Source organism: Grammomys surdaster, unplaced genomic scaffold (genome assembly GCF_004785775.1).
Source record: "Grammomys surdaster isolate TR1022 unplaced genomic scaffold, NIH_TR_1.0 188, whole genome shotgun sequence".
Classification (NCBI taxonomy): domain Eukaryota; kingdom Metazoa; phylum Chordata; class Mammalia; order Rodentia; family Muridae; genus Grammomys; species Grammomys surdaster.
In genome coordinates, this window is record NW_021604633.1 from 9765811 (window position 1) to 9788216 (window position 22406).

At 40.1% G+C, this 22406-nt stretch overlaps 1 protein-coding gene across 3 annotated transcripts in view; it reads left to right on the forward strand.

Annotated features, from left to right (window-relative positions):
* Positions 1-13235: 13235 nt before the first annotated feature.
* The window catches only part of Snx13 (sorting nexin 13), a 94739-nt gene continuing 85568 nt past the window's right edge, over positions 13236-22406 (forward strand). For 2 of the 3 annotated variants that reach the window (XM_028768780.1, XM_028768781.1), the window contains exon 1: positions 13259-13452. In XM_028768780.1, the coding sequence (XP_028624613.1) occupies positions 13438-13452 (15 nt within the window). In that variant the 5' untranslated portion in view covers positions 13259-13437. Of the gene's footprint in view, positions 13453-22406 lie in introns of all 3 variants that reach the window. The other variant, XM_028768782.1, reaches the window with a different exon arrangement.

A 22406-nucleotide genomic window follows, 5' to 3' on the forward strand; every position in this document is an offset into this window, starting at 1 on the left:
CTCCAGCACATTTCTCTGAGTGCTTCCTCATGTAACGGCCACCAGTGAACTCTAGCTAACCTCACAGAGCAATAAAATCATTTGAAGGTTTTTTTCCCAATGTTTGTTACATTTAAATGTAACTTATTCATTGTAAGTTTCTATACTTTAATATTTAATTATTTTTTCCCCTTTTTGTTTGTTGGTTTTTAAAGAAAGGGTCTCTTGTAGCCCAGGTTGGTCTCCAACTTGCTAGTGTAGCCAAGGCTAGCTTTAAACTAACCTGTCATGTTCCTGACTTTACTTTCCACCTCCTGGATGACAGCTGTTCACTGCTATAACTGGCTTATATATTTTAATTTTTAATCATTATATTAGAAAATCATCTAGAAAAAAATAAAAGTTGAATAGTTGCTCTTGTGAGCCATTTCAATCTAGCCTTACCAGACAGCTTGCACGATCCTAAAAAGGACAGCCAGTGAAGAAACAATTTGAACAATTGTTCCTCAGTTAGAGAGAGGCCGCAGAGGCTCTCTCTGTTGAGGCTTAGCTGGGAAAACAGAGTCCTCAAACCATATTTTTGTAGGTTTCTATGTTAAGAGTAACTCTCATTTGAATAATTTTACTTCAGGATTTGATGGGTTGTGGAGTATTCATTATCTGAGGATTTTTCAATTTCATTTTTTCTTTTATTAGTGTAAATGACAAAAAAGCTTTTTGTATCACTTTTACAAAACATGTTATTTCTAGCCTTTTCTAGTTTAACTGAGCAAAAAGACAAAGCAGATTCTCTGAAAGCCTTTCTTGCTTTATGGTTGGTGTGTATGATTAAAAATGACTTCTGATTCTTCATTTTGTGATTTGAGTCTGTCTTTTTTTTGTTTTGTTTTTTGTTTTTGTTTCTAGCAATCATCTGAACAACTGTGAGAGGCAAAGAGTCAGAAGACAGTCTGGACATGTTGCTTAGCTCAGATGTATTTACTACTATTTTTTTTTTTAAAGACTAACAGAAATTACACTGAGAAACATTTGATATTTATTTTACTCTTATGTACTTAGCAAGGAAAACAAGTCTCTTCCTTGGTGGCTTCTTGTAATTCAAATTCATACAAGCTTTAAGAAACAAAAGAAACAAGCAAATGAAATAATCTTACAATAAATGAATTTGGAAACTGCATAGCATTACACCACTTGGTAATTATTTTACCTGAAATTACATTGAGTGCAGATTTGCTGCCCTTAAGACTGACAGCCAGGCACCATCATTTTCCGTTTTCTTTCCTTAAGGTAATCAAAGAAAAACACAAGACCAAACTATAGAATTATAAGTGATACAAATGCATTCAAATGTTTCTGAGGCCAGCTAACACTTTTAATCTCAGCACTAGGAAGGCAGAGACAGGCAGATAGATCTCTGTCGGTTCCAGACTGACCTGATCTGTATAGCAAGTTCCAGGACAACCAGGGAAACATAGAGCAAAGCTGTCCCAAAATAACAACAACAATGTTTCTAGGCATCTGGTTTAAAACTAAAAGTGTTTAATAAACTAATAAGAGAAAAATAGCATGATTAGTTCATGTATATAGTAGAATATACGTTCATGTGCTTTGTGACTTGTTCTTCCTGATAAGTTGTCAGATCACTGGGTCATCTCTCTGTACTCTGATGAAGCCTGAGCTCTGACTTGTAGAGGATGGACTAGGAGCTCGGGACTAGCCAAAAGTGAAAGAGAACGGGTTGGCCAAAGGATAGATTTATCAGTATGGTTGATTATCAGGTGACTGGAGAGAAATGTCATTGGTTTGGGAAAGCAGAAAAGGCTAGGCTCCTAGTAGAGCAAAGTTAAAGAAAATCCAGCTGTTAAAGCTCAAATTTGGCACACACACACACACACACACACACACACCACACTTTAAAATTCTAGAAATAGAAAAAAGTCACAATGACATACTTAAGACCACAATACTACAGAATTTAACTTTACAAGCTGACCTCAAACCCAGAGATTGACTGTCTCTGCCTCTGAGTGTTGGGTTTAAAGGCATGTGCCACCACCAATGAACCTTAGGTTCTATCTTAAGCATTTATTTATTTTTATTTATTTATTTATTTATTTATTTATTTATTTATTTATTTATTCTGAGAAGGGTCTCATTATGTCATTATGTAGCCCAGGCTGCCGTCTAATGCAAGGTTGTAACCCAGAATTTCTTCTTCAGACCCCAGTGATCCACCAGTCTCAGCCTCCTTTCCTAGTGCTGACATTATCATAGTGTATCACCACACATCTGCACACAGCTTGTTGTGTATAAACACAGTTCCCTGTGTGGCTTAGGCCGGCCTCTGACTATGTTCCCAAGTTGGTCTGTAACTTGTAATCTTTCTGCCTTGGTTTTCACTCTGACTCTAGTCTTGTACTACCGTCCCTAGTATGTTTTCAAACAGCCTGGAGCACTGGATATATGTATACATTGCATTCTATTGTTGGCGATGCTTCCTCCCATAAGCTTTTCTTAAAAGAGTGTGATGGTTAGTATTCGTGGCCAAATGACTAAACCTAGACTTATCTGGGAGATGGGCCTCTTGGCTTGCTTGAGGGGATCATATTGACTACATTAACTGAAGTGGGAAATCTGCCTGCTGTGGGTGGCACCATTCCCTTGGCTGGGATCCTGGACTATGTAAATAGAGAAAGGGGGCTGAGGAGCATCCTTCCCTTCCAGTCTGTTGACTGTGGGTGTGATGTAACCAGTGATTCAAGCTCCAGATGCTGAGCCATCCTTGTCATGATGAACTGCATTTGCATGTGAGCTACAATAAATCCTTTCTCCTGTTAGTTGCTTTTGTCAGGATACCTTAGCATAGCAATAGGAAAAGAAACCAAGACACAGAGAATCACACTGCATTTTAATTCTGTGACCATAGGATTTGATGGGAGAGCCAGATTCCACCTCTTTCCTCTTGTTCGCGGCTAAATCATGTCAGGCAAAAATGTGAAGAGCCGAAATGCCTTCTTTGAAAGCCCTAATCACCAGACAGTGAGTGATATTAAGTGTTTCCAGAATGAATTCCACAGCCATCTGCAGTCTTTACATTTGAATAGTCAGCCTACTAAGGTTGATCAGAAATAATGTGTAAACAAAGGAGTAAATTCCATGATTCTATTAAAGAATTTCCTTGTAACTAGCCAATCCTGTATTTTTTAAAAAAAAACTTTATTAATCATTTTATTTTACATTTCAAATGTTATCACCCTTCCTGATTTCCCCTCCATGAACCCCCAACCAAAACCCTCCCCTTTGCCTCTAAGAGGGTGCACCTCCACCCACCCACCTACTCCCTCTCACCCTCTAGCATCCCCCTTCCCTGGGGCATCAAGCCTCCACAGGACCAAGTGCTGCCCCTCCCACTGATGCCAGATAAGGCCATCCTCTGCTACATATGTAGTCAATGTAACAAGTGCCATGGACTGGCCCATGTATACTCTGGTTTAGTCCCTGAGAGCTCAGAGACCTCTGGGTAATTGATACTGTTGTTCTTCCTGTGAAGTTGCAATCCCCTTCAGCTCCTTCAGCCCTTCCCCTAACTCTTCCATTGGATTCCCCAGGTACAGTCCAGTGGTTGTCTGTATCCGCATCTGTCTTAGTCAGATGCTGGCAGAGCCTCTCAAGAGGACAGCCATACCAGACTCCTGTCTGCAAGTACATCTTGGCATCAGCAATAGTGTCAGAGTTTAGTGTCTGCGGATGGAATGGATCCCAAGGTTGGAAGGCCTCTGGATGGTCTTTTGTTCAACCTCTGCTCCATTTTTGTCTCTGCATTTCCTTTAGCAGGGACAATTCTGGGTTAAAAATTTTGAGATGGGTGCATGGTCTATCCCTCCACTGGGGGCCATGTCTAGATCCTGGAGGTGGTCTCTTCAGGTTCTATCTCCCTGCTGTCGGGTATTTCAGCTAATGTCATCCCCAGTGGATCCTAGGAGCCTCTTGCATCCTGGGCATCTGGGACTTTCTAATGGTTCTTCAAGTCCCCCAGCCCCCACTGCTACTTATTTCTATTCATTCTCCTGATCTTCTGGGCTTTTCTCCTGTCTCCCCACATACCTGAGCCTGCTTCCCTTTCTCCCCTCTCCCTCCTCCCACCTAGATCCCTTCCTCCCTCTGCCTCACATGATTATTTGCCCTCCAACCCCGAAATGGGATTGAAGCATCCTCACTTGGGCCTTCCTTCTTGGTAAGCTTCATATGGTCTGTGAGTTTTATTGTGGGTATTCTGAGCTTTTGGGCTAATATCCACTTATCACTGAGTACATGCCATGTATGTCCTCTGGGGTCTGGGTTACCTCACTCAGGATGATATTTTCTAGTTCCGTCCATTTGCCTACAAAGTTCATGAAGTTGTTTTTTAATAGCTGAGTAGTATTCCATTGTGTAAATGTATCACATTTTCTGTAACCATTCATCCATTGAGGGACATCTGGATTGTTTCCAGCTTCTGGCTATTATAAATAAGGCTAGTATAAATGAATATGAACATAGTTGAGCACATGTCTTTGTTATACTTTGAAGCATCTTTTGGGTATAGGCCTAGTAGTGGTATAGCTGGGTCTTCAGGTAAAACTATTTCTAATTTTCTGAGGAACTGCCAGATTGATTTACACAGTGTACCAATTTGCAATCCCACCAGCAATGGAGGAGTGTTCCTTTTTCTCTATATCCTCACCAGCATCTGCTGTCGCCTGAGGTTTTGATCTTAGCCATTCTTATTGGTGTAAGGTGGATTCTCAGGGCCTTTTTGATTTGCATTTCCCTGATGAGTAAGGATGTTGAGCATTTCTTTAGGTGATTCTAGGCCATTCAAGATTCCTCAGTGGAGAATTCTGTTTAGCTCTGTACCCCATTTTTAAATTGGGTTATTTGGTTCTCTGGAGTCTAACTTCCTGAGTTCTTAGTATATTTTGGATATCAGCCTTCTATTATGTATTCCAAAGCCGGTGATTTTCTTATAGAAACACACACACACACACACACACACATACACACACTCCTTCATTCATCCATCCATGGAACATTCCTATCAGTATAAGCAAACAGGTCCCATTCAAAGCAGAACATTTGGCTTTCGGTTAGCAACGGAAAGATCGCTTCCCCAGCAACAGGAAAGCCCGAAAGGGACATCTATTTTTAAAAATAAAATGTGAAACCCTCAGCATTTTGCTGATTTAACGAACAAGACAAATTATAAATCTTACCCATCCAAAAGAGGTGAAAGGTCCTTATAGATTCAACAACAGACTGATTTCACACGTTCTGTATTTAATGCCTTGCTTTGTTCTTGTATGTCAGCAGGGCTTTTGTTGTTGCTTTGGTGTTCTGTTCTGTTTTCCCTTCCCCATTTCTTCTGATTTCTGATCATTTGCACAGATGCTTTTCAAAGCAGGAGGTGTCTCGCCCTCGGTGGAGAGGTGGCAGTGCAAGTTCATTACCATACGCAAAACAGTTCACAGCAGCCTGTGTTGCTGTTCAGCAGTGAGGTTCTACTGTAAGAGGTGGTGGGTGATGTATGTGTTTGTTGAAGGAAAGTGATAGGAAAGGAAACTGCAACTTGCTTCTTGTCAGCGAGTTTTAAAGCAGAAAGAACCCTGAGAGGCTTTTGATTTTGCTGCACAGGCTTTGCCCAGCGATTAAGATAACCTGCTGTGTTATAGGCCATATAGTAGGGCTAATCTAACTATCCATTTCAATCTACCTTTACAGAAAATAGAAACTACAACTTAGCTGGTGATTTTTCCCTTCAAGGATTTTGTTCTATTAATATCAAAAGGCAGGGCCACACTACAAACATTCTGTTCTCAGCTTTATTTTTATTCCATAGGCAATAATTATCCAGGGCACATGTGTAATTTCTCTCCCATTTAGCTGTTTATATATTTACTACAAGTAGTTTTCAGCTTAAAATTTTCACTGAAAACAAAATATCATTGATGAAAGGGTGAAAGCATTCCAGACTAACTTCAGGCCCACTAACACACTGCTATGGAAAAGTATACCAGAGTTCTTAGAGCAAACAAGTAAGAAAGCTAGCAACCTTAGTTGTTAGGCCAGTAAGACAGGAAGCAATATAATGGCAGCCTTTGATTTCACCCTTCCTCTGTAAACATGGAAGTAGCTGAGGTAAGCCTTATATAAGGAGACATAGTAGGTTTGGTCCAGAACTGATTCCGTTTCTCATTTCCTCCTTTGAATACAAAAACAGGAGGCCAGAGTCCAATCACACCCGTGATTCGTGTCAAATCGAAGACAAAGATGTGTGAAATGACTTAGTTTTAAGGTTTACCTTAATGCATCTGAATATAAATACAGACATAACAATCACTAACCATATAACACTACATGATCTATACACATGTCTATCTAAGACTATATATGTAGATATGTACATATGGTAAGAGAAATGTACCTATGTATATAAACATTTTAAAATATTGATTGTACTATTATATTTGTTGTATAAGTTGGGCAAAATAGTTTTACTCTCTGGCTTTAGTTTTCTTTGGAAGACAGGAATAATACCAGTTATTATCTTAAGGACTTGTGAAATCACTTAGAATCTGGCACACAGTAAAAACTTAGTAAACATTAGCTGGTTAGGTATTATACAGAATATGTTTATTCAACAAAGGCATTGGTTGTTCAGAGCTACAGATGGACATGTGAAAGCAATTGTGTAATCTTCCTTATCTTTTAGGGTCATGAGAGTATTCTGTCTGAATAAGAAGGTGATTACATGACATTATGAATCTGGGAAGACTCATGGAACTTCACAGCATAGGCAGCGAGTCAACAGTCATGAATAAAAAGGAAACCAAGCCATTTAGATCATGTCCATCTCAGGAATGAAAGCCACTGGCCACCAGGAATCCAACCGTATTATAAACACACGAAACAATCTCACTGAAGGTTATGGGAGAAGAGGTGCTATACCAAGTATCTTCGGAAGTGTTTGAATCTGCAAAACCAAAGACTCTGCATGCATAAGCTCTGTACTCTGAGTAATAAATGTTTCCCATGAGAGTAGATGCTAATAATTCTGATATTGGCCTACATGCGTTTACAAATGCATGTGTGTGTGGGTGTTTGTATGTGCCTCTGGGTGTTCGAGGGCATGCACACATGAGCTCATGTGGGTACTAGACAGTAACTTCAGGTGTGGTGTAATCCTCAGGAATGCCATCCACCTCCTTTCAGGCTTTTGCTTGCCCTGGAGTTCATCACTGACTGGAGTGGCTAGCCAGTGGGCTGTGTCTGCCTCCCCAAGGCCAGGATTACAAATGTGCACCATAATGCTCAGAAATTTTACATGGATTCAGAGGATAAAACTTATGCTTTCAAAATAAGCACTTTACTGAATGAACTTTCTTTTGTCTCTCTCTCTCTCTCTCTCCATATATATATACAGATGATAGAAATCCAGTTTCTTACTATTGAAGTATGAATTGTACATAAGAAGAAAAGGCTAGAATGAGCTTTCTGATAACCTATTAGATGTGGAGAAATTTGTATACACTTTTATTTGTTTATAGATATTGATTCATATATCCCAGGCTGGCCTTGAATTCCTGCCTCAGCCTCCCAATCAGTGGGACTATAGGGTTGAACTATGACCAGCTATATTTAGGTTAATATAGATGGTTATGTACAAACATACTTGTAGATGGGTGTATACACATGCATGTCTGTTCTGTTCTGCAAAGTGTCCTCAATAGATCCACATGCTTGAACACTTGGTGACACTCAAGGGCACTGTTTTGGAAGGTTGTGGAATCTTTAGGACTGTGTGGAATGGCTGATGGAAACTGGTTCTCGGGGCAGGTCTTAAAGGTGGTCTCTATCCTTGGTTGGTTGCACTGAACAAGTTGCAATCTGTTGCTGCCATAGACTGAGTCATGATGGGATGTATTTCTTGAACACGATCCAAAATTAATCTCTCAGTTACTCGGGCTTTTCTCACAGCAACAAGAAAAGTAACTCAGGCAGTTTCTTGGCTCTGTTAGCTCTAATGGTCCAAAATGTAAAACAGTCCAAGCAGCAACCAGCACTTCTAGAGCCCAGGTCTTGTTTTTAAGATTATTTCTCAATGAATGGAACCGAGGTTTCATTGAGAAATGACAGATTTTAGCCCTGACCAAGGAAGGGCCAGTTATAGCCTATGCAACCAGAAGTAGATGAAGTAGTCAAAAGGAAAACAAAACAAAGAAGCAAAACAAACAAACAAACAAACACAACCCAAAAAATAAACAAACAAAAAAACCAACCCAACCTCCATCATCCACCACCACCACCACCACCACCACCACCACCACCACCAAAACTCATCCCACACTGACTGGAACATGTGAAGGGACAAAGAACAACTGAAAGCACATCACTGGATAAAAAGCAGAGAATCAGATCAATAAACTAGTGCGGGACTACAACTCCCAGTACAAAAGAAGTACCTATGTTTCCATATCTGTATGAGTGATTTAATACTTCCTGTGTTCCAGTAGGTAACCTCCCAGATCGGGCAACACACTTGGAGGGTTAGATACAAAAAGCAGACATTCCAGTGAGAGAGGGCTTGATGGGGAGAAGGGAGGGAAGGGAAGTACGAAAGAAGATGATAAGTGACTAAAATGTATTATTGTTTGTATGAAACTGTCAAACAAGTTTTTCAAAATAGAGAAGTGACAAACCTCTCATGGAGAAGAATTCCAAGCAGTTTGCTAATGCACTGTCCCCAGAGAAGAGCAGCACATGCTTTCATCATTCTCTAGGAATACACTGCCTTTTGTGACTTTCTTTCTAGGAGTAGAGCATGAAGGAGGAAAGCACCTCACAGTGACAAACATCAGTACCAGTGAGGTCAGAAGCAGGTGACCTGAGAGACCTGTCATGGATCTGGAAGGCTTCTTTCAAATGCCTGCTATGATGGCACACTAACAGGCACCAAGTTTCTGTGATTAAGAATAAAATGTTTAAAAGTGGTCTAAATCTAGCTTTTGTGGTTTTAAATATTCAAAAGAAAAAAAAGAATCCAGTATTTATATGTGTGTATACGGGGCATGTACATGCTATGGCCTATGTATGGTCTGAGGACAACCATAGTGGCCAGTCCTCACCTTCTGCTTTGGTTGCGGCAAGATCTCTCTTGTTCTTCCTGTTGCAGATACCAGGCGAACTGGCCTTCAAACATCTCCCTGGAGGAGCAGCAGGGTTACGGATCTGACATATCTAGATCAGCTTTTCATGTGTTCTGGGGGGCCTGAACTCAGGTCCACAGGTTTGTATAGTAAGCACTGACCCATGTTCTAGCCCAAAGTATTTGTTTTAAAAACTATTGATTGGGGCACTATTAACTTATTATACTACTAATGTGCGGGCTATTAGATATTTGTAATAAATTCCTTCTATATAGATCTTAGTGTAATTTTGTTTTAGAGCTATTATTGAAGAGATATATGAACATTATCATTTTTGTGGCTCTATAAGCTATTAGCAGAAGCCTCATAATATTTGTCTGTCTTAGTGTTGAATTGGGTCAGTAGATCCTCAATAAAACAACATGCAAGAGAAGAAAAGTATATGGTGGGCTATTCAAAGCTTGACTTTACAGTTCTGAGACTTGAATTATCCTACTAACTTCTAACAGAATGGGGATACACTGCTGTCTGTTCTTAGACTGTATGTCTGGGGTCAGTGTGTTATTTCCATCTTGTTTTATGGGGTTTGGCTCTGGCCCTTGTTAATGAAAGTATGATGCTTAATGCTCACTGTAGGACAGTGTACAGCAGCAGCAGCAGCAGATGGCTTGTCTCAAACTTGTTAGAAGTGAGGATCAGGAAGTTTTCTTCATAAAGATAACTGCACAACAATTGAAACATGAACATTGCTGGATAGATGCAATTTGTTTGGGGAGTTAAAGGATACATACTTTTTCAGTTTCTCGAAATGAAACCAGCCCCATTTTGTGGAAAGATGAATACATCAAAATTCTTTTTGTTTTGAAACCAAAGAAATCAGCAATAGATATTCAGTCTTTGGAGGCTTAGACATCGAACATCATCAGTGGCCTGTTCATAAGTATCTAGGGTTAACTTGCACCCATTATCTCTTCTGGGTCATCCTCTCTGTGTTACTCAGGCTGATCCACAAAGCTCTTAGGAGCAAACCCTTCGAAGTGTCATATGCTTTAAAGAAAGTGAATTTTGTTTTAAAATTTTTATCATCAGTCCAGCAACCTCCTATCTCAGGTTTCCTCTAATCCAGCTAGTAGGAATAGGACGTCCTCAAGGCCACAGGGGTTTACTTTGACTTTCAGAGTTACTTGCTTGTGTAAGCATTTTCTTCTTCAGCTACATAACTCAGTTTCCATAACTTTCTGCAAAAGCATATTTTACTTTATTGCTTTAGCTAGTAAGTTGACATATATCCAACATTGCAACATGTTTGTACAACATTGTAAGGTGGCCAAGAGAAACTAGGCCTGGTGGTGAAGGCCAATAATCCTAGCTACTCAGGAGCTGAGGCAGGATTGGAAACTCAAGGCCCTCCTGGATGACAGTGAGTTCACCGCCAGCTGGAGGCACACCTTGAGATGCTATGTAATTACAAAGAGTAACAAGAAATCTCGAGGTAGAGTTCATTGGTACAGTTCTTTTCTAGGAAGCAATGGGGCCTAGGTTCATTCCTAGTGCCACCAAGAAAATAGAAAGCTCAGTTTGTCCTGACACCCCTCTAGCTCTGCAGTGACCAAGGTGAGGGTCCCATAATTGCAAAACAAGAACAGGTCACATTAATTTTGAAACATTTTAAAATTTCAATACAAAGGATTTGTTTCTAGCTTTTATTGGGGTATTTTCCTGAGGTCTCTTAGGTAATGGCTCACTATTCATGTAAGGAACACTGGACTTCTACTCTGTACCACATACTGGCCCAGCATTTGGGGGCACTGAGGTGACACAGCTGAACACATAAGAGAAAATCGTGATTTCATGAAGCTTGCGTTCTACTAGAAGACAGAAAATAAGAAAGAAAACCAGCAAGTAAGTACTGTGAAAAGGAGAACACAGCAAACAGAGAAGATGGTAGGTGAGGGACAACACAGTGAATGGGAGCCAAGGGTAGGCTTCCTTGCTGGTATTGGTAAGAATTCTTCTGAAGAGAGGTAATTACGCTAATTATTACTGTCTAGTTGTGCTAATTACTGTCTCAGGACAGTAGGATGTCCAGTTATTACAGGAGCAGGGAGTGAGCCTGTGTTGTTAGAATGAACTGTATAGTCGAAATAAGTTGTGTGGAGGGTGTTGGGAGGTGTGTGTGTGTGTGTGTGTGTGTATAGCCAATTGACACAGGAATTTTCAGGTCATACTAAAAGATTCTGGCTGGGAAATTTGATTGGAAGGGCTAGGAAGCTTGATTTGTTCCCAGGCTTAGAGAGTTCTGAATGCTAAGGGCATACCTACATCACAGCTCAGGTTTGTGTAAATACATTTCCACTTTTCTCCCCTTTCACACAGGGTCTCCCTTAGCCAGGGGTGGCCTTGAAATTATTTTACTTACTTATTTCTAAACTGACAATAACCCTGAACTTCTAATTCTCCAGGCTTTATGGCTCCAGAGCTGGGATTACAGGCATTTGTAGTTACACCTGACTTATGTGGTACTGGGGATTTAACCTAGGGCTCTGTGCGTGTTCAGTCAGGACTCCTAATTTGTCACCTTTAAAAAAAGGGAAAACATCTTGCTTCCATAAAAGGAAAATGATGGAAAAAGTGGAACCGAATACCCGGGGAAGCCACCTAAATTACAGCTTTAATTCAACAGTCGGTGTTTTAAACATTGATGAACCTTGTGCGTTCTTATTTACAGGTGGAGCTGTATCCTCTTTCAGGTTCCTTGCTGTCTCTTCTCTTGGTTTCTCTTAGTATCAAGGCAGTTTGTATTTTTCAGTCTTCGTTCCTATTTATAGATTAACCTGACAACACTGCAATTATATTTTGTTGTGTTGCAGAAGTTAGAATGCTCTTGTTCTAGTAATGGAGAAATTAGATGTAAGTTTCCCAGTTTTTTTTTTAAAAAAAAGACTTTGCTATAAACTCACTGAAGGGAGCAGTCAGGGTTTTTCTTCAAAGTCTGTACGGCATCTTAAATCAAATTTTCCTTGGGTGGACACAACAGAATAGGGATAACATAGGGTTTGTAATGCTTTTGCTTTATTCACTGTTGTGAGAATTTATGAGTACTGCCTTAAATTACATTTAGCACAATAGTACCATTGTTAAGTGCAAAGATTCCAGTACAGAGGAAGTAACTGCTGGCTTTAGTTTCCCACACTCCCTTTTATAATTTTTTTTTCTAAGAATGAGATACAAGTGTCTTATTTTTCAAGTCCAAACACTTCTCAGTTTCCTTGTAAATTGGTTTGTAACAGTAGAGGCTTTTCAAGAAAACTACTTCATGGCAATTCAGGAAGAAGCGAGTGATTTTTCTACTATCATTCCTGTAGAAGTGGTGTCATGATATCAGCAGTTCTAGTCACAGAATTTCAGAGTTCAGTCTGATTTCATTTGTAACTACTTACAGAGAGACACACGTTGACATGCGTTCACTCTGATATATAAACATCAATATTAAAAAAAAAATCCTAACAAAGTTGTGAAAACTGCAGCCACCAGGCAAAAGCTGCTTGATTTTTTAGGACTCTATGAAAGAAACACTAAGCCATCAAGCTTGGGCAGTTTCTGGCCAATCAGCAAAGCAGAAGCCCGTAACTCTGCCAGGATCAGGGTGAAGGCGATCTGCCCTGATCACTTCTACAACCTGTCGCGCACCCAGCACAGGACTTACTGAGCGCTGGGAGCAACAGGGGCAAGTTTCGGTCAAAGTTTCGGAATGAGACGCGGCGCGGGCGGCAGTTTCTGGTCACCGTGCGGCGGAGGGGACCGCAGCCGAGTGTCCCGAACACTGTACGGTCTCCACAGGGTCGAGGAGACGCGCGACAGAAATTTCTGCGCCGGCACCCAGCCTCCGCTGTGCCACCAGCCCGCACACCGGCCACCACCACGGTCCGCGATCCAGCCAGCCGCTGAGGTCCCCGGTCGCGCGCGGCCCAGCCCCCGCCTCCGACCCTGCGCGCGCCGGCGCCATGGAGACAGTCACAAGACGCTCGCGCCCGGCGCGCCAGCCAATGGGAGCGCACGTCGCGGGGAGACGCGGACGTCGCTCTTCCAAGATGGCGGCGCGTCCGTCGCGAGCAGCCGGGTCGGGGGGAAGCCAGCGAAGCCGAGTAAAGCCGCCGCCCGGGACAGGACTGAAGCAGCAGTTGCCGCCGTTGGCGGCGGCCCGGGCAGTTTCCGCTGCTGCTACGGCTGTTGCCATGCGGCGAGGCTAGGGAGGACCTCACTCCCCCGGGGTGTAATGATGTTAACAGAGGTAAGCGGTGCCCAGTGTTTACCTGAGAGGTGGGTGAGCGGCCGGCGCCAGCCCGTCACAGCCGCTGCTCTAGGCGCTGGGCCCGACCGGAGCCGCAGCCTGGCCGGGCAGCCGCCGGGTTCCCACAAGTGCCACCGAGTGGGCGCGGTGCTGACTCGGCAGAGTTCCACCTCCTCCTGCCGCCGCTCCCCTTTGCCCGAGCTGTCGCTCCTTCGTGGTGTCCGCGCCCCGCTGCCTTGAGGCGGTCGTGGTCCTCGCGTCCCGGTGCTGGCCTTCGTCTACGTCCCCGGGCTGCGTGGCCCTTCCCCTCACGGCTGGGTCAACCTCCTGGCGGTGGCAGCCGGCCTGAGCGATTGTGCCTTTCACCCCTGCTCTGGCTGCTCCGCGAAGTGAGCCAGGTTCCTCCAGCCACACTCGCTGGCCTCGTGCCCTCCTCCCCTGCCCCCACATCCCGTCACGTTCCTTCAGTCCCCTGATCCCGAAGTTCAGTTTGGCATCCACCTTCCTGACCTGAGGATGGTCCCCTTGCTTTTCTCTGTGGAAGTTTTTCTCATTTGACCTGAAATGGAAGTAGGGCAACAACGATGAACCAGTCAGTTTCCCTTTCCTTAGTGCCTACTGTCCAGTGCAGAAACCAGACTTTTGAAGAAGTAGAGTTTGCCTGCACCAAGCAATACTTTAGGGGGAAGAACTTAATCGGTGCAGCTAGTTTAATGACCAGAGGTGACATAGCTGTGCGAATGGTCTCTTGCAGGTGTGGATGTCTGATGCTTGTAGATTTGATCAAATCCCAGAAGCTGCTCTCTTGGGTTCTGTGAGGATCCTGATGTCAGGGACTGGTTTGGACATATTTGTGAGCTGATGTGAGGGTAATAAACAACGTTGATGGTCATTGGGAAGCAGTCCTAAACGTGCCAAAAAGGACATAAAACATTCGAGACAAGTGGATTTTACTGTGCGAAAAGCGACGCTACACTGGACTTTCTAAGTTTTAGGAACTTGTCTAGCTCAGAAGCCTTGTACTTTAGTGTTTGTTTTCATCTGTGTCTAGTATCTGGCTTACATGACATGCCTGGGAAATCCCTATTGGTTGGTTGTTAACTTATGAACCACACATTTCTAGGAGTTAGACGTTCACTTAAGGTTTCCTAATTCTACATATTCCTGAAGTTACTTTCATTGTCACAGACTATGGTTATAAGTTGCCATTAGTTGTAGATTTAAAAAGCAAATAGCATTTCAGTTTATTTTACTCTGATTTTTCAGTGAGAAGCTGTTCCTATATCAGTATTAATAACTTTTTAGTGATGTCTATAATATATGGCATGAAATGTCCTTTTGATAAAACTTTTTAGAGTTTTCATCTTTTCACATGAAAGTTATGTGCTGATACAAGAATACCCCCAGGATTCTAAACGACTGTATTTAATATGACTTAATATTTCAGTGAAGTATTTTAAACAGGTCAGTGATGGTAGCAAGCTATCCTTTTATGCGCACTCTCTCTCTCTCCCTCCCTCCCTCCCTCTCTCTCTCCCTCTGTGTGTGTGTGTGTGTGTACGTACACATCACACAGTCTTGTTAGTGACAGAGCCAGTGTTCCAGTACTGGCAGGTTCCTGTAGAGCTATTTTATCAAGCAGTACTTGGGGCTGCTGCTCTGAAGTAAAACTAAGATTAAATTGTACTTTGATCTCATCTCTGATTTTCAGTAGACATTTTATAGATAAGCAGACTGAGGCCCAGAGACTGGTCCAAGGTCAAACAGTTATTAGTGAAATAGTTGACACTAGAAATCGCATCTCCTGACTCAGCTCAGAAACTAACCACTTTGCTCAGCTGCCTTTCAGTGAGTAGTTTTCAGCTTTCTTGACCAATTTCAAAACATCTTACTTCCTCGTCGGAATATTGTTATCAGTTGAACAGAAAAGAATTCATTACTTGAGAGTTTTGCTGAACTTAGCTTGTCCTTTTCTTTTAAAAGGCCCGGTAAACAGTCCTGTTTTGAAATATTGTAGATACAGATGACTTTGTGTGTCTGCAAGTGATAACTTACACCAGTCAGCAGGTCTTAGGATTTAGGGGATGTGATTTAATTGTTAGATCTCAAAATCTAATGTGATGAGCTGAATCGTGAAAGGTTTTCTTACTTTTTTACTAGTCATGTTCAGCAGGCATTTTCCCTGGTCAGAAGGTAGTGAGCTAGGGTAGGTGATATTGTCACCATTAGGTGTGTGACAAAATGGATTGAGAAGGTGAAAATAACTTGATTAAAAACCACAGAAGCCTCACCCTTAAGCCTTCTTATTTACAGTTCTGTGATGTGTTGAGACCTCCCACACAATGTAGAGTCCCTCCTCTTCCCTCTCCTCCTCTTTCCCTTCTTCCTTTCTTCTCCTTTCTTCCATTCCTATCCTTTTTATTTTGTTTCCACTTTGATACTGTCACTGTGCTAGTCTTAATAAAGTAAAGTGAGGGTACATATATGATCATAATATCAATAATAATAATTCATATGAAAATATTCACTTTTGCTTTTGTCAAAATTATGCATTTAATTGAAACTTCAGGAATGAGATAACGTGAGTTATTCATTAAGAGCTATTTTGTATAAGGTAAAAGGGAAAATTACTCAATTAAGTAAACTAATATCTACATTGAACTTTGAAACTTGTAAAAGATAGTGGTGTGAATGAAAGTGTAGGCCTAGTTAGGCAGTTCTCATTTTTAACTTTTCGGCTTCATTTTTTGCTTTAAAGTATTTTTTAGTGCAGTTGAATTATTTGGAAGACTCTTTATCCATTTTGTGTACTTGTATATCTTTATATTTTCCATCATGGATGAGATAGGTACTTTTAATATCCAGTTAAGATTTCTTCCTGTGATTTTGTCATTATAAGACTTACTGTTTTTAATGTTTCTCCTATAACATTTGCAGAAATTTATCTGAAACATTTGAAAATATTTGCTTAATATTTTCTGGCTTTCTGCTTCTGAAAAGTAAATGTTACATCTCAAAATTGGGACTTTTTAAACGTCAGTTTGTTTTAATTAGTGTGAATTTTCTTAGTATTAAAATATTGTTAAATATCACTGAATTTTGTTAGTAAACTATTAAAGTTTTCTTGATATTTCAGAAGCTATACTGATTCAGAAGCTGTTATAATTCTAGAAATAGTTTATGACAGCTAAGAAAAAGTACTAGGAGATGGAGGAAAATGTGCTGAGTTGATTGTGGTGAGACGGCATAAGGCTGTTTTGTGTCATCAGTTGTCAGTCATTTGCCATTTCTGTGCCGGGACAAACAATGGACAGGCAAGATGGCTCTGACCTGCAGTTCTAGCACTTGAGAAGTAGGAGCAAGAGGAGCTAGGCCAACATCTGGCTCTTAAGCCAGTCTGGGGTCCATGAGACCCTGCCTCAGAAACAGACAGCAGCCAAAAAAGAGAATGAGAGATGCAGTGGGAGATGGAGATAGAAAGTGCCTAGACGTGTATATATGGAGCATTAAGTGAATTTTAAATAAAATAGTTTATATCTGTGTTAAAGCACTTCATCCACTTTATTGATTTTTAGATATGAACATTTGTTTTTTACTTCAAGGTTAACAGATATGAAACAGATGGAAAAGACCTTAATGGTAGGACTTGTAGCAGTCCCAGCTTGTTAAGAAATTAAAAGGCTTTGTGGTTCAGATGAATTAGGAGGATACTTGTTCAACGAAAATGAAATCAGTTTCCTCTCTGGAGGACTGCTCATTGCTTTCTATGGGTGATTGACTCAGAAAGAAAGTGATACAGTTATAGCTTATTGCAAAGTTATGTGACCATGGAGACTTCCAGAAATGCCTGTGCTTTATGTGGTGAAGCTTTGAGACTTAGTGGATGGTTGTGCATCAAGGAAAGGGCTGAGCTTCTAGGGACCGTTTAGTACATAACTGTACACATACACTTGCCTGTAAGTACTATGTAAAATAGTATGGCAGGATTTTATTGATTAGTGTATTTATGGTGGAAATACTCTTGGGATCGATAAATCCTTAAACTCTATGAGCTGCTTCTTTAATTATTTATTAATGGCATTGTGGAGGCTGCTAACCAGAACAAGAACTTAGGAGGCTTACTCGTATTCAAGGCATGTGAAGAGGTGTGGAAAGGACTTTACAAAAGGGGTGGAAGGTTTTCACCAGAATGACCCTGGCTTGCTAGTGTACACTTTCCTTGTTTGGCATGATTAGAAGAGCTAAGCTGAATAGTTGTGTTGTTTTGTTTTGTTTTGTTGAGACAGGGTCTCATGTAGTCCTTACTGTTCTTAAACTTTATATAGACCAGGCTGGCCTTGAACTCATAGAGAGCTATCTGGAAGGGTTTCTCTGTATAGTCCTTGCTAACCTGGAACTTTCTCCATAGACCAACTGACCTTGAACTCACTGTGATGCCCCTGCCTCTGGCTTCCAAGAGCTGGGATCAAAGGCATTCATCACCACCTTCCCACAAGATTTAATTTTTAAACGAATGTTTTATTTTCACAATCTTGTATGTTTAGTAGAGTACATCGTGGTATTTTGAATTAATGTATAGTTTGAAATGATTAAGTGAAGCTAACTAACATATCCGTCACCTCACTTTTCTTTCGTTATTTAATCAAGAATTCTTGATTCCTTTCTGTAGTCAAATTCTTATAGGTAGGACTTTACTTGTTTAATACCGTGCATTACCTCTGTGCAACTGGAAAAATTGTTTACTTTTTCTAGCCCAATGTGACTGTTAATTTCTGTGAAACAACATTTTACCATAGTAAATTGGGATATGTTTTTCCTAAGTTGATAGCACAGTTTAAGCCTCTAAAAATTCAAATTTTATCAATATAATTTGACACACACACACCTCAATAATAGCAGCATGTTGTTGAGTATTGATAGCAGTTACAGCATTTCCAGATTCTACAGTCATCCTTTTAAAAATGAACTTTACTTAGCTTTTAAATAAATACATTGATACTAGTCTCTCTGTTTAGCTTATCTAAAAAATTCCTCCCTATTTGAAACTTTGTAGCCTTTGACCAGCCATTGCCGTCTCTACCAGATAAATCCTGATAAAGCCATTCTTCCTTCATATGTGAGTTCAGTTTGCCATCTGTATGTGAGATTGTGAAGTGTTTCTTCCTTTGCTTGGTTTATTTCATGTTCACCTATCTTGTAGTAAATGCGCCCTCTATTCATCCTGATGGACCCTTTAAGTTGATTAGCTGTTTGGATGTTCTGAAAAGTGTTGTAATGTACAGTGAACATATCCCTTTGACATATAGTTCAAGTCTTTAGATGTGTATCAAAAGTTTGTACTGTGGGATTCATACAGCTTTTTCTGCTTCAGTTATTTGAAGAATGGGCATGGATCCAATACCATGACAGCTGTACCAATTTCCATGCTACTGTTGTTATCTTTCATCTTTTTGATAATAGCTACTCTAACAGGTAGATGTGAAGTAATATCTCATTGTAGCTTTAATTTGCATTTTCCTATTGGCCTTTTGTTCATCATTAAAATAGATTATTGGCTTTCTTAAATTAAAATGTTAGAATCCCTTACATGTTATGAACAGTAAACCCTACCACAGTTAAGGTTGCAAGTATTTTCTACCATTCTATGAGTTTTTTATCTTTAAACTTTACATATCGTGTGTGTGTGTGTGTGTGTGTGTGTGTGTGTAGTGTGTATAGAGTGTATATGTGGTCTGTGTGTGTAGAAGCCAGGAGTTTTGGAAGAGTGTCTTTCTCTAGTGCTCTCTGCCTCAATTTTGAGATAGATCTCTGATTAAATCTGGACTCCACTGATTCTGCTAGTCTTGCTGACCAGCAAGCCCCCTGTATTCACCCTGTGACCTTCACCCCTAGCAGAGTTGTAATAAACACCAGATTTTTGCTGCTAAGTACATATGCTGGTGCAGGGGATTTGAACTTCCCATCCCAGAACTTTAATTTGGGGCCTGGTCTAGCACATAAAGCCATTTGCTTATAAGCTTGGTGACCTGAGTTTAATCTCTAGACTTCACATGAAGGTGGACAGACAAAACTAATTTCATAAGGATCTGTCCTTAGATCCAGACTATAAGTGTTAACTTTTGCAGATAATAAAAGGCTGTATGTTTTAATGTAATCATATTGCTAGGTGTGTAGTACTCAACGCTTACTGAGGGTTTGTGTTATTTCTACTTTACATTAAAAGGTTTGAAGGGATATTTGAAGTAGATTGAGATAGGTGAAATCAACGAAGCTGAGTAACCAAGTAGCAGGGAAAAATAGGGAGCATGAACAAAGACTTGGCTTCTGTCCTGAGAGTTCCCAGTGCTGGCTGGTGAAGAGAGGCATTTGATGGGAAACATCAGTGACTTCATGGGTTTCTTTTCCTGAGCAAGCGTCTCAGATTATGGGTTTTAAATTTTGTGACTTCACAGACTGTCAGGTATGTCTCATCTGGCAGTACTCTAGAATTTAAGTTTCTATTTTAGAGTCAGGTTTTATTTTGATAATATAATGTCCCAAATATTCAGTAGAGAGAACTTTGAATTACAGCAAATGATAGCATTTAAATTGCTTTAAATATTAAAAAAAATTGTAATTGAGCAAATGCATATGTTTGAATAGTAGTGGTGTATACTTAAGTCTGTTGCTAATATTATTACAGGAGTGAGACAACATACAAATTAGCCTATAAGCTGAGCATTATAAGGAATGAATCACAATTCCTATTTAATGATGGGATTGTGAAATAGCTCTTTGAACTTTGTAACCATTAGTTTCCTTGTGAGTAAAAATGAGATAATAACAACTTTGGAAAATTTTTGAAAAGAAAATTGAAACATGTTATTATAAATAATACTTATAAGGCTTTAGTTAAAATTGTACTGGAGGTAGATTTGTTTATCAAATGAGCCTGTGGCTACTTTGTGTTAGATGCATGCTAATAAGATCTGGTGATGTGGTGAGGCAGACTAAGAAACCTGTGCTCAGACGCCTCACTGTCACGGCTAAATTTAGTTCTTTGCCACACTTTGGCCATTAAAACTGAGGTCTTACATTCTTTTGCCAGCATGAAACAAATTACCTGATTAAAGGGTAAAATTAAGAGAAAAAGAAGGTTGGGGAATGTGGTTCAAAGTTGAATCTGACTTGGCTTAGCCATACAACTCCAGGTGAAGCTGTTACTGCATTGGGATGAGCTGGCAGTCCTGACTCAGCTTCAGCAGCAGCACTGTCCTCACTTCCTGACCACCTGCAGCTGCTCTAGAAAAGAATCCAGAAGGCAAGGTAGAGAAAGTCTGTGAATCCTTGTTTTTTTCTCTTCCGTGGGTGTTAAGAGTCTATGTCATAGCAGGTGCTCTGTCACTAAACAAAACCTGTAAGACTTTTGGATCTGTTCTTTGTTTTTCGAAAGATTTACATATTCTTGGGTAGTATTTTGAATTTTACTGACAGACTTCCAAATCCTATTAGCCTAGTGAAAATAATACTTGCACCCTGGTCTGATCGCTGCATACTTCATATTTACTTACTGTATTTTTTTTTCTACCAGTGTGAGTACTTGAGAGTGATGATTAAAGTTGCATTTTCACAGTCTGAAAAAGAACTTTAAACTGGGTACTTCACACTAAAGTATGTGTTGATAGAAGGAATCTTAACAGTCCCTCAAGAAAAATTAAGTCAAGTCAAAAATAACTTAATACAGTTGCTTATAATAGTACAAAATGGCTGATTTTCCTGGTACTTTGTTGAATGTTTCAGTTTGATGACTTTTAATGTTCCTGTGAAAGTTTACAAGTATGTGTGAATAAAAATGTTATCATTGATTTCAGAGTTGGAAAATTTGGGGCAGGGAACATTTTCAAAATGTTCAGGGCCTACCAGATTCTCTGGATTAAAATACTTCTTACACAGACTACTACTGGGTCATTTTGTCCATCTAACCATCCATTGTTTACAGAAGTCGTGGGTATCAGAGATTTTGCTGTTAATAGCCCATTTCTACCCTATTCAGATGTTTATAAACTAGTGTGATGATCTACATAGCATATTCTGTAGCATGAGAAACTAGTATGTGTCAACTGAGATAGTTTGTCATTGTTAACTTTGTAGTGCTGTTTTCTCCAGTTTTCTGAGACACTGTCAAGTCTCATGCCTTTGTGAAAATCCTAAAGTGAATATTGACTCCTTGAGCTTAATCCTTGACCTGAACCTCATATTTGAAAAGGTCTTGGATATTACTTTGTTTAATCTTGAATTGATTTTATTCCTGAAACATTGAGACTGTTTTAGCCTGCTTGTGGTTTGGAACAAGATAGATATGTAATCCTTTGCATTGTGAGTTTTTAAGTTTTTTTCATTGTTATTGGACAACCAGCATATGCAAAAAATAGCCTTTCAGGTCCACATCTCTTGAGGTTTGGAGGTTATCAAATGGATGGAAGTGGTACTATTCCAATGGAAGAAATAACTATGAAACAGAACTTTCATTGCGTTTCAGTTATTATGTAAATTTTATAAGGTAATGATGTGACTTCAAGATATGGATATGATACATGTTACCCAGTGTTTCTTCAAGCCATAAGATACTTTGTAATTCATTCTTGATTTCTGCTACTGAATTTGAAATAAATCTTTTTCTTTTTTTAATGGCAAACAGCATTGGTGTTTAATCAGACTGAAATGTTTTAGAATTATCAGTGTTTTTATGTGATATATATATATTTTTTTTTCTTTCCTTCTCTTTCTCTCTTTCTTTCTTTCTTTCTCTCTCTCTCTCTCTTTCTCTCTCTCTCTCTTTCTCTCTCTCTCTCTCTCTCTCTCTCTCTCTCTCTCTCTTCTTACTATCCTTCTAATCTAAAACCTAAGAGTTCAACACAGAATACTACAGTAGTCTGATTCTGTTTGAAAGAATCTTGGCTAGAGGTTGGAGAAAA